At 45.6% G+C, this 12,693-nt stretch overlaps 1 protein-coding gene across 1 annotated transcript in view; it reads left to right on the top strand.

Annotated features, from left to right (window-relative positions):
• Disc1 (DISC1 scaffold protein) overlaps positions 1-12,693 on the top strand; it is a 211,010-nt gene that overhangs the window by 189,652 nt on the left and 8,665 nt on the right. The window contains exon 12 of the mRNA XM_040755305.1: positions 9,185-9,302. Within this exon, the coding sequence (XP_040611239.1) occupies positions 9,185-9,302 (118 nt within the window). The remainder of the gene's footprint in view (positions 1-9,184; positions 9,303-12,693) is intronic.

Below are 12,693 nucleotides of genomic sequence, written 5' to 3'. Positions count from 1 at the left end.
CTTTTCCAGCCACTAGGTCCTTCCCCTCTCCATGCATCTCTCCGAGAGAAGTAGGTGGCAGGTGTTGACAAGCTAGAGCAACAGTATGAGAAAGAAAACTGGCCAAATATTCTTCTCCATCTGGGGATACTACAGTGTCTCATGAGGGACAGGTCCCACTAGCCAATGTGCCCATCATCTCCCAGCAAGCTGCAAGTGTCCATTACTCTACAGAAAAAGGCAGGTGCATTCTGGGATGGCAACATCCAGAATCCAGGCTAAGTCTTGTCTCTGAAAACAGTTACTCCCATTTTCTCATTGTCACATGGCCTGGGTCCTTTCGTTTGTTTCTAACACTCAGAAATTCAAGTTTTTAAGACTCACAGTACACATGGGTAGCATGTGACATTTGGTCCTGTTCTCTTGGGCTTGCTTTACTCTGCTAGTCTGTCTCCTTAGCCACGGATGTCTTGGAGCTTATTCCCATGGAGGAGTCCCCAACTGTGGTCTGTCTGAACTTTCTTCTTTTAGGAAAATGTTTTAAAAGATGTTTTTATTTATATGTGTGTGTATGCCATAAACTCATGGGAGTGTCCACAGAAGCCAGAAGAATGTGTCAGGTCCCCTGGAGCTGGAGTAATAGGCTGTTGTGAACTGATCCATGTAAGTGCTCAACTCGGGTTTTCTGGAGCCGCAGCAAACGCTCCTAACACTGAGCTGTCTCTCTAGCCCCTGTCTGCGCTTTCATGCACAAAGGGCTCCTGGTGGCTTGCTGTCACTGTTTCCAGCCTCTGAATCTTCACAGAAGGTGATTATTCAGGCACTGTCTGATGCCGTAGATCTTATTTGCTGGCAGGTTTCAAATCTGGCCTGTTCAACTTCATTTTTGTGGGCTTTTAAAAATTACTGGCTTCTTTGTTTGGTGTGTATATGTGTGTGTGTGTGTGTGTAAAAGCTAGAGGTAAACTTTGGGTGTCATTCCTCGGGTACTGTATATATTGTTTCTAGAGAAAAAAGGACTGGCCGGTGTAGCATGAAAAATAAAACTCATGACAGATATTGGGGTTCAAACTGAAAGACCAGAGAAGCAAATCAGCCAAGCCAGTAGCTCTTACCTCTACCCAGGCTGAAGTGATCCTGCCCTCATTGTGGCTGGAGACTAATTGTCTGAACTTGCCTGGAGACCAAAATGCCCCAGACTGAATATCTGCTCCTATCTTATATACCTCAAATGCTGGGATTAAAGATGTATGATCCCAAGTGCTGAGATCACCTTTGTGTAAGCTGTTTCTCTTTTAGACTAGATCAATTTCGTGTAGCTCAGTGTGGCCTTGAACTAACAGAGACCCATTTGCTTGTCTCTTGAGTCCTGGGATTAAAGGTGTGTGCCACCACCATCTGGCTCCAAGGCTAAGTAGTGTGGCTGCTGGGATTAAAGGTGTGTATCACCACTGCCTGACCTCTATGGCTTCTGGCTACCTTAGCATTCTGAACCCTCAGGCAAGCTTTATTAAATCACAAATAATGTATCACCACAGGCCTGGAGCTTGCCACATAGGCTAGACTGGCTAGTCAGTGACTCCCAAGGACTGCGGGTGGCAGGCTTCCCAGCACTGGGATGAATAGTGTACACCAACTCGACTGGGCTAGAACTCAGGTTTCATGCTTGCACAGCAGGCATTTTGCCAACTGAGCCATGTCTCCAGCCCCTGCTTTGCTCAGCTTTGATGTCCAGTCCCAGAGTGCTGAGGGAAGCAGCCCAAACCCTCCTAGATAATCCTGTCACACAAAAGGTGGATTCCCTGGCTCTTTGTGTACATTGGAAAACATAGGCCCGTTTGTGCTGTGCAGTCGGGCTATTTCTCCTGCTATTGAAGGTTTTGGTTCTGTTAATTGGTTCTGTTTAACACTAAATAAAACAGAACACGTTTGTCAGTGAACTTGCTTCTCAAAGCCTGCTTTGAACAAGCACAGGGTACATGAAGACATCTCACGCCTTTCTCAGACCTAAAGAGCTCTAAATGTTGCAGATGTTGTGTGCCCCTGCAGACATCTGGATGCTTTTAAAAGAGAAGCCTGCCCACTCAGGGTGTGGCCATACCACGTGGAATTTAGATGAATATTTCTATTCTCAGGCATAATAAAGACGCACCCTTGGAGTCCTAATGTGTGTCTCTCAGCTTAATGGAATTTACACAGTGACTGTAGCTCTCAGCTGGATGTGGAAAGTGAAGCTTATCACAGAATCTGTTTCAAATAGATGTGAGAGATACTCTGTATGTGACGGACAGGCATTTGTCTGAGGTAATGATTCTTTATGAAGTCTGTATTTTTGGAGGACAGATATAGATCATAGCGCATTCTTAGAATGCATTTGCAAAGAAAATGTTCTAGAAAACAGCCCAGAGGCTGTGATAGTAATAGTGAATTGAGGAAAGGTGTTAGCGTCCACTGATCTCTTCCATGGTGGCAGTTGAATATGGTTTACCTCAAGCTGTGGGAGAGGGGATGAGGCTTAGCACTAGAGCAGACATCCTGGGGCTCAAATCATACTTTTGGGTTTGTAAGTGTGTGTGTATGTGTGTGTAGTGTGGGGGTTTTAGATAGTGTCGTATCTTGGCAATCCCTAAATGCTGATAAATTGGCAACTACTGGAGAAGACTGCTTAGTCACCTGTCTTTCTCTGACTGTGTAGCCTGTGACCTTCACTGTAGAAAGGAGATATTGTTGCAATAGGTAGCTATTGCAGATACCTTATTACATGACTGAGGAAAACAGGGGTCCGGGTGAGCTGGCTGAGTTATGGCAAAGGACAATAACCAAGATGGCGGCTCAGGTAAGAGATTGTGGTCTCCGTCTTGTCTGTCACCCTCCCATCACCCCACAACAGCAATGGAAATTGGCAGTGGCTTTGGAATCCAGTCCCAGGTCAACATACTTCCTATATGAGCCTCTATTAAGTCCTCTGATTGTTGATTTATTATTTAATTAAATGATTTTTCTTGTTCAGTTGTTTGACTCCAATGTTTCATTCTGCCTCTTCCCTTTGAATGGCTTTTGAGAACAAGTTGAGAAATTAGCAGGTTTGTTCACAAGGAGACATGTGAATGATTTTGGCTCTACTGAACTGCACCCATGGAGGGACTGTCTGCAAGGTTACAGGGCATCCTCTGACGCCAATAAAAGGTTGTGTGTGTGTGTGTGTGTGTGTGTGTGTGCTCACGCATGCTTGTATGTATGTGTCACATGATGCTGTCTAGGAGTGCAAGAAAGGGATCATTTTCTCTTTGTATTAAAGAATTACAAGGTGTTTACCAGACACCATAGACATCCCAGAAAATCCGTCATATAAAACTGGAGAAATTGAGGGTTCTTAGTCTCACTAGTGAAAAAAAATAAGAACAGAGTACAGAGGCTTAGGGACAAGCAGTGCAATCAAATGAAAGCCTACAGACAATTTGTTAGCATTTAAAAGGAAAACCCCAAGACAAGGCAGCTGTAAATCTTGTAGGCAGAGTAATGGACAAGAGAAGTAATCATGAACAGCATCTACAAGAAAAAGGTAGAGAAAAGCAAAAGAGCTGATTCAGAAAGGCTACAGACCCAATGGAACCTCAAGAATGCTGTACTAGGGGACAGGAATTCTGAAATGTACACTATCTTAATGTGAACCCACCTTCCACAGGTCTCTGACCTGCCCCACAGGATTAGCCCTAAGTAAGAAACAAGGACCTGTCCCCTCCTAGAGGTAGATTCCATTCTTAACACATATGTACATGTATGTGTGCATGTGCACGTGTGTGTGTTCATAAAATGCTATTTTAGTCATTCAAGGCTAGCAGTTGCCCCAGAGTGCAGAGGGACTACCCCAGACAGGTTATTATAGTCTGTATTGAGGTATGGACATTTGATGTTTGGAAAAGGCTTCTTTATCTTGCTCTGCCCACCATCTTGAGAACATCGTCAGGCTAGTGCAGTCTAGGATACAGCAAAACTTTTTCAAGACTTTCTGCATTAGCTTATATCCCATTGCCATCACCAAGTGCCCAAGGCTGGGAACTTCATAAAGAAAGGTATATTTAGATTACAGTGAGTCTAATAGTTCAGGGTCCGACAGCCCCATTGTCTGGCCTCTGGTGAGGGACCCTGTGGCTCTGTCACCTCACAGTAAGTGGCTTTGTGTCATGCAGAACAAATCACAATGAGAGACAGGAAGCCAGAGAGTCTCAAGCTTGTTCTTTTAAAACACACCTCCTAGTAGTAGATTAAACTCAGACACTGGCGTCAGCCCCTTCTGAGGGTAGCACCTGGTGACCCAGTCACCTCCCATCAGGCCCCACTGAATACCACAGCAGCCTCACAGGGATGAATCAAATCTGTTAGCAACGGCCAGGGTAAGGGCTCAAGCATGGGCTGAGGCCTCCTTTGAGGGAGGCAGGGGGTCAGCTTCTGAGGCTGATGAGATGTCTGTAGCCTGGCGGAGGCAGACGGACAACAGATTACCAGAATTTGCGTGGGTGGGGCTTCCTCAGGGACACATTCCTTGAGGAGGAATTACAAGGATCTTCAAACTGGGGGTGTGAGCCAGGCCCAGGAGGGGAAGAGCTGGGCCATGAGGCTGTTTGCCTTCTGCAGTGACTTGCTCATTCTGACCCACAGGGGAAAACAGTTACCCCTCTGGGTAAATGACAGAGTGCCTAGATAAGAAAAAAATAACAATTTGAATTGCTGAAAAGATTGCTCAAGAGGCAAATTACAGGAGGGCTAACAGGACAGTTTTCAAAGATGCTTTGATACAACTCACACTAAATTATCCTCAGAACTGCTGATTGCAACAAAGTCCAACTCAGCCAGGAATTCTGAGAGGGGGCAGGAGGGGTATGGTGATAATTTTTAATTATCAAGTATCATTCATACAGGTTTTCTTTGCCTCTATCAGACACAGCAGAAGTGCTGGACTCAACATTGTCATCATAAACATTGCCGATTCTGGTCCATGGAGGCTCTGGCCCTGGAGGGAGTGGCCTGCCTTCTGCCTTCTTAGGAGCTGAGCCCTCCAGGAACTCAGACTCTGTATTGCCTGGGGTTGGAATAGGAGAGACTGGTCTTGGTGCCCAGGTCATCTGATGCTGTGAGACATTTTCCTTACATTAAAAAGAAGGAATGGTGCTAGGCGGTCCCTGAGACCCTACCAGCTGGTGCACTCTGTCCTGGGAGTTAGATCTCTCTTAGGGAAGCTCAGGATGCCCTCAGAACCTATGTGTGTGTCAGCTGTTTATTGATGCCTGTGCCTTAATAGCTTCAGAGGGGCTTCTCTCAGCAGTTAGGTCTCTGTGTGGGACCTCCAGCCAACGCATGCATCTTATAATTCATTTTGGCTTACATGGGATTTTTGGTGTTTCCTGGGTTTTCTTGAAGGACAACCTAAGAAAAAAGTTTCCTTATTTCAAGGGAAGGAGACGAAAGTCTTCCTATCTTCTATCTTCCTTATTCTTAACTATAGATGAATTGTTAACAACAAAAAGCAATTACAAAAGAAGAAACTGGCATGTGGTTCTCAAGTAAAGCCCTTTTCTTTCTGTTGGGACACCCCAGGAGGTGCAGATCTGAAACCCCTGAGCTGGAGAGAACAGCTCCAGGTTAGAGAAGGGAGAAACCAGCCCTGGTGTGGAGAAGCCAGTCCTGGTGTGGAGACCCCCCTTTCTCACTTGAGGAGCAGCACGCACACTCAGTGCCACTGAGGCAGGGCATCACCCTTATCCTCCTTCCAGACAGCCAACATGCACCTAGGTGGGTGTAAAGGATGGGGAACAGTGGCCATGTTTCTTTCTCCTGCCTCTCATAATGTAAAACTCTTGTCAGGCTAAGTGTTTACCAAAGAGCATTTCTCCCAGGGCCACGGCCCTATTATAATCAAGTATGCTGGACTCACTGTTGTGCATGTCTTTTGGAGGATTTGGAAATGATCTGTACTACACACACACACACACACACACACACACACACACACACACACATACACCACTTGCCTCTAACCATTCTCATTATGCCTGGGCTATTTTCCCCACTTTGCTGGGCTCATAATACTTTTATCTTTTTTTTTTTTTTTTTTTTTTTTTTACGAGGCAGGGTTTCTCTGTATTGTTTTGGAGGCTATCGGTCCAGCCCAGCCTCGAACTCACAGCGATCCGCCTGCCTCTGCCTCCCCGAGTGCTGGGATTAAAGGCGTGCGCCACCACCGCCCGGCTACTTTTATCTTTGTGGGTTTCAAATCTTATATTTCTATTTGACATGTGCACACACCCATGTGATTTTCCCATTCTTATTACACAGTCTTAATAGAAATAATTCCAATTTAAATATGTAAATTGTTTCTCTGATAGATTCCAGGGAGTGAGCCACAGGACAGAGACAACCTAGAGGGCTTACTGTGTGGTCTGAGGTTGCTCAATTTCACACCCATACTGTCAGCCTGCATAATGTTTCTGACATGGCCTGCCTGGGGGAAGTGTAAAGCTGTACTTTTAGTTTGTTCAGTTTGACTTTCACTTTTGGGTGTAGATTGCCTTGCTTGGTTTGATTTACTCAGAATGTTGCGTTCCTTCTTTTCCTTTTGTCAGTCACGATTTGACCCACTCATACTGGCTTTTTTTTTTTTTCCTCCAAATGTGACAGTGGTCTGGCCACTGTCAGTCATTGCTCTGCCGATGTCCCCTCCTTTTTCTCACTGATTTTGGGCATGGCCAGGGTGTTTGCTAGTCATGGCTGCCACCCTCACTGTGTGTAAGTCCCCTCCTTTTCGCTTGCGTGTCTGCGTGGCAATGCCATACTTTTAGGATCAATAAAACACACGGCCGTCTATTGTCCTCATATATCCTCCCCTCAATGATATGATTAGTCACATAGACCATCCTCTGTGCCTCAAACCCTAACGGTATCCATGTATTCTCCACATTGCCAGGGATTTCGCTTCTTTTGTCTATACGAATGCTAGCATTATGTGAGATTTCTCCAGTACTTACATTAGTCATTTGCAGTTTCCATTAGCACTGTTTTATTAAAGAACTGTCAATCATTGGATGTATAAACTGTGAAGCTGCAGAGTGAACAAATGGAGCGAATGTTAAGGTGAGTATCTGGATTCGATTGGTATTCCTGGGCTGGGACGCAGGCTCACACACTATGTGGGGTCTCCAAGGACTTGGAGCAGCGCCACCAGGCCTGACCAGTTTTATGTGATTGTTAGATATTAGCTGCAGCTTTTGTAGTAGCCTGACCATTTAATCTGAATAAAATAAATAAAAAACCTAGTTCCTTCTCAAAATTCTTTCCAAGTCTTTAGCACTTAGCTGAGAGAGTATCACCTTCATATTGTGGTTAAGATTTAATTCCGAGCTGTTTCTTGCTTATTTTCTTCTTTATTCTAGGATTGACTACTTTCTCTCCTCATTTTCTTGACCTTGTTGATTATTTTTAAGAATCTGTGACCTTCTATAGGCCAGGTATTACTCATGGGGCCCTAGAATGAATGACCAGCCAATGGTCCTTGTGTGAGTGAGTTCACAGCTCCTAGGGGACCGATCCCTAACTGATGCTCCACAAGATGGGCTTTGTGTGGGGCCTTGAAGGAAGAGAAGGATTTAGAGGACAGGAAACGAGCATGTACTCCTAGGAAGAACAGGGAGAAAAGGTGGTAACCCAGGCTACTTTGTGGGGGATTCAGGAGGGGCAACTGAAGGGCAGTTTAGACCAACTGGTGCCTCAGCAACCTTTAGACTCTACTGTTTGGTGCTTCTGTGCAAAAGAGTGACAGAGGTGACACCAGCTCATGTGTGGGATACACATTTGAAAGGGAAATACTACAGGACTAGGGGGCTTCAAGATCCATCTATTTTTTCACTAAACCATGCTCATCACATGCCTGATGCCCAGTGGGGACCTGGTACTATGTCACTGCCCTAATGAGGTAGACTCACATAACAAGTCAAGTGTGGTGGCACATGCTTATAATCCCAGAGCTGGGGAAGTGGTAAGATAGGTGACTCCCCAGGGTACACTCTGGCCTAGTCAATGATCTCCAAGCAATCCTCTCTGCCTCAGAAACTAAAACAAAACAAAGCAAAAAAAAAACCCCACAAAAATAGGGTGGATTGTACCTGAGGAATGACAGCTGAGGTTTGTCCTCTGACATCTATACACATGGACATGTATGAGCACGCATACTCCTGCATGCATATGTATCTATACTCACATGAGCATGTACACTCTCACATGCAGATGTATCTATTCACCCATGAGCATGCACACTCTCACCTGCAGATGTGTCTATACACACATGAACATGCATACTCCCACATGCATATGTATCTGTACACACATGGGCATGCATACTACTGCATGTGTATGTATCTATACACACATGAGCATGCACTCACACACATACATATATGAGTAAATGAATAAATACAAGCAAATACATAAACAAATAGTTCTCCTTTGGAGTCTGGTTTTCAGGGGCTGAGTCTGATTTGCAGATGAATGCTCAGTGCCCTGCTCTCCTCCTGTGCCCTTAAAGACATATTCCTCTGTCCTTATATGTCAGCCCAGTTTCCTGGTGATACCTCCGCCCCTTTTGCTACCATTTCTATCATGTTGGAAATTATCTAAGAATTCAGCTGGAAAACTCGGGCTTCCTTGGATAAATGCATCTGCAGAGCCTCCATGATAAAGTTAGGCTTTAATCAGACCAGGTAAGGCAGGACCTATATGTGCACAGCTTATCCTTCAGTTATGACTTGAACTTGGCTCCTGTGTTCTCAAGAACAAACTCCCAAGGGAATGGTACATCCTGCAGGGTTCCCACTGAAGTGCAGAAACCAGGAGAACTGACCATGTGTCCTGACTGTGCTCATAGCCCTCAGCACCCCACAGCTGACTATGGAGAGCTGACCATGTGTCCTGACTGTGCTCATAGCCCTCAGCACCCCACAGCTGACTATGGAGAGCTGACCATGTGTCCTGACTGTGCTCATAGCCCTCAGCATCCCACAGCTGACTATGGAGAGCTGACCATGTGTCCTGACTGTGCTCATAGCCCTCAGCATCCCACAGCTGACTATGGAGAGCTGACCATGTGTCCTGACTGTGCTCATAGCCCTCAGCATCCCACAGCTGACTCATGATCCTTTTCTCATCCTCTGACCAGGAATCTCACGTCATTTCTGCTGAAGTTGGAGAAAAATGTGAAGCTATAGGCATGAAGCTCCTGCACCTCGAGGATCAACTTCAGAGGGCGATCCACAGTCACGATGAAGCTCTCTTTCATATCCTTTCCATTTTTCAGAAGTTACTTTGCAAACAAAAGTCTAAAAATGCATACCACTTCCCCATGACCCTGCAGATGGAGGTGAATTGATGCCACTGTTATTTGTAGTTCAGCACATCTTGGATCCGAGTTAATTCTGTATGGAGCACTTCACCTCTAGTTTCTGTAAACAATCCAATATTTTCAGTTATTAAACCCAGCTGCTAAGTATTAGCCACAGAGTTCAGATAGGCATATAGCCAAAACCAAGGTAAAATGGAGTTTTGGGGTCTGTGTGGCCATAGGGAAACAACCAGAAAAAAACCAAAGCAATTTTACTGGCTCACCTCCTTTGGATATCAAGAAGATATCCAATGTCTTCTTTGAAGTCCTTTGTCTTGCCTTCTACATGTCATAGATACTGGGGTATCAAAACTAACACCACTGCGGGTACCTTCTTTCTGATGTCTAACACATACTCATGGTTAAACTTCACATAATCCTTCTTGATAATTACATTTTCTTACACCAAACTCAGTATCCTAGTGCCTCATCTGCAGACACCTACATCAGAGCCAGCTGCCCAAGTCAGGTGGCAAGAGGACACATGAGCTCAATTGTGTATGCAGTGAGTGTTAGGATTTATTGACAGAACCAGAGTTAAGGTTTAGCAGCAAAGTATCTTGGTGGGTCCAGGCCAAGGCATGTTATAAAGAGACCACACCACACAACAGATCTCACACAGAGATTTATTGGGGTGGGAGGAGAAACTGGCTGTCTTGGAGTGGGGACATGAGAGAGAGAGAGAGAGAGAGAGAGAGAGAGAGAGGAGAGAGACAGAGACAGACAGAGAGACAGAGAGAGGCAGAGACAGAGACATACAGAGAGACAGAGAGAGACAGACAGACAGACAGAGACACAGAGAGATCAGAAGGCAGAGACAAAGAACAAGAAAGGGCTATGATACCAGGAGGAACTTTTTAAAGGACATGCATGTCACATTGGAAAAATACGCAACTTGTAGTGGCATTGGAAATGTTCAGCACCTGTCAGAGATGGACGATGGTGTTTGGGGTCTGCTGGTGCCAAGTCCCTGCAGGGCAGGTCAAGTCACTAATTTCAGTGGGAAGCGTGCATCCCTGGTGATGTATGCACGCTATTTGTCAGTGGCGAGCTCTTTGAAAGAGTGTGAATGGGTTCTGTCCTAGCTTCATTTCTAGTTACTGTAATACGACACCCTGACCAAAAGTAACTTAGGTTTTATTTGGATTACAATTTAAAGGGTTTATTTAGCTTACACTTCCTGATTAAATTCCATCACTGGGGGAGGTCCAGATATGAGCTCAAGTGCTAGACTAGTCACGTCACACCCACAGTTAAAAGCAGGGAGAATCAGATGCCCCATGATGCCTTCGTGCTTACTTGTTTTGGCTTGCTTACTCAGCTAGCATTCCCCTCTCCTGGACAAGAGAGGGTGTAGCATGATGTCACCCACAGTGGGCTAGATCCTCCTATTTCAATTAGCAACCAAGAGCCCCTGCCCCCCCCAACCTGATGTGGACAATTCTTCAACTGAGGTTCCCTTCCCAGGTGATTCTAAGTCCCAGCAAGGTATCAGTTAAAAAGTTGCACAGGGAGCCGGGCGTTGGTGGCGCACGCCTTTAATCCCAGCACTCGGGAGGCAGAGGCAGGCGGATCTCTGTGAGTTCGAGGCCAGCCTGGTCTACAGAGCGAGTTCCAGGACAGCCTCCAAAGCCACAGAGAAACCCTGTCTCGAAAAACAAACAAACAAAAAAAAGTTGCACAGGGACACAGATGGGGAAGGCATGCTTAGCCTACCACGAATCCCTCAGCTAATTAGTCACAAGTGGCCTTTGTAGCTGTAGTTGCCTCCTTGTCTATTACTCTCTGTTTGATATGCTGACTTTTAAATGTTTGTGGGAAATTTAAGCATTTTTTCTTTGTTTCTTACTGCCTGACTTTTTAGAACCTTAGTTTCTATTTTACTTTATCTCCATGCATATATTTAAGAAGCTTTGAATAGCCAAAGATTGTCTTACTCAGAAGTATTCAGATGTGTGGCTAATAATGGAGTCAGCATATTTCGTGATAACTTTACATCTTTGGCCTTGCTTGTTAACTCAGCAGGCTGTTCCCTGAATACTTTCTGCCATCCTTTCTACATTTTTAAGAATACTGTTCTGTACAGCGCCCTGCCTCTTCCAACTCCAGGATGTACTCTACTACTGCACAGTTGTCCAGGAACAGGAGAAGGAGGTAGAATGTTAGATCACAGACTTCTTCTAAGGGACATGCTGTCTATGAAATAGGACAGCGATTATTGCCAGGTAATGACACAGAGCCAAAGACTGGAGCAGGGGTGGGTCTGCCCTGACAGGGAGGGGTTGGGACAGCTGAGTGGAACATGGCTCATGCTCCAAACTGTCATGATGGGAAGGCACAGTAACTGGTAATGCCACCCATGGTATTGGGTGTTTGTGGCATGGCTTCTTACATTTTTAGTGGCTCAGGAAACAGAGAGCTCAGGTCAGAAGTAGGGTACAGGGGATGAGGATTAAGGCCCTCCAGGCTCATCTCTTATACCTGTCAGGAGCCGCCTCTTAAGAGTTCCACAACCCTACCACATAGCACTACCAGCTGTAGACCAAGTGTGCAAGCACTTGAGCCTGTCGAGGACATTTCAAATGAAGACCATCCCACTAGGGGCAGGAAGTACTGGGTTAGGTATGACATCTGCCCCTCCTTAGATAACAACTATACCACAATACTTATTTACCCTGGCTTTCCTCTGAGATCCAAGCCATGTTGTGTGCCACTGAGCAAGAATAGCGTACAGAATGTGTCTTTAAGCTCCATGAAGTAGCACTTGAATTTGAGTTTAACAATGGGCCCAAGGAGTTCACAGAGCTCTGTGGGACTCCTTAACAAACAAAAGCTGTTGTTTCAAATTAGAATTTATCAAAGCATCCAAAGAGGCTGCAGGACTCCCCCAGCCAAACTCTGGCTGCTGTGTGTTTTCATTTGCAATCAAAGGCACAATGCTAAGTGTGGCTGAAAAAAAACCTTGCAACCAATAACACAGAAGAGCAGCGCAGGGAGGGGGGTGTCTCACTTGATTCCCTTAAGCATGCTGCCAGGACCCGCTGTGCACACGTAGGAGATGATGCGTGTTTAGTCCAAGTCTACGCTGCAACATGCTGATGTAAACCCACATGGGACACCTTTCTGGAGGATTTGAGTTCCAGATTCTATGGCTGTCCATCTTTTCTGGGGGTATGTCCTTTAAGCCACATTCCTGCGGGAACCAAGTGGGTGGTGTGCCAGTGTGTCATACACAGAGGGGTGGGCTGGGGACATGCAATATGGAGGGGACTCCTAAACCTTCAACA

The sequence above is a fragment of the Mesocricetus auratus genome, unplaced genomic scaffold, assembly GCF_017639785.1.
Source record: "Mesocricetus auratus isolate SY011 unplaced genomic scaffold, BCM_Maur_2.0 Super-Scaffold_100013, whole genome shotgun sequence".
Lineage (NCBI taxonomy): Eukaryota > Metazoa > Chordata > Mammalia > Rodentia > Cricetidae > Mesocricetus > Mesocricetus auratus.
Note: the sequence above shows the minus strand (reverse complement) of the source record. Positions and strands in the feature narration are given on the sequence as shown.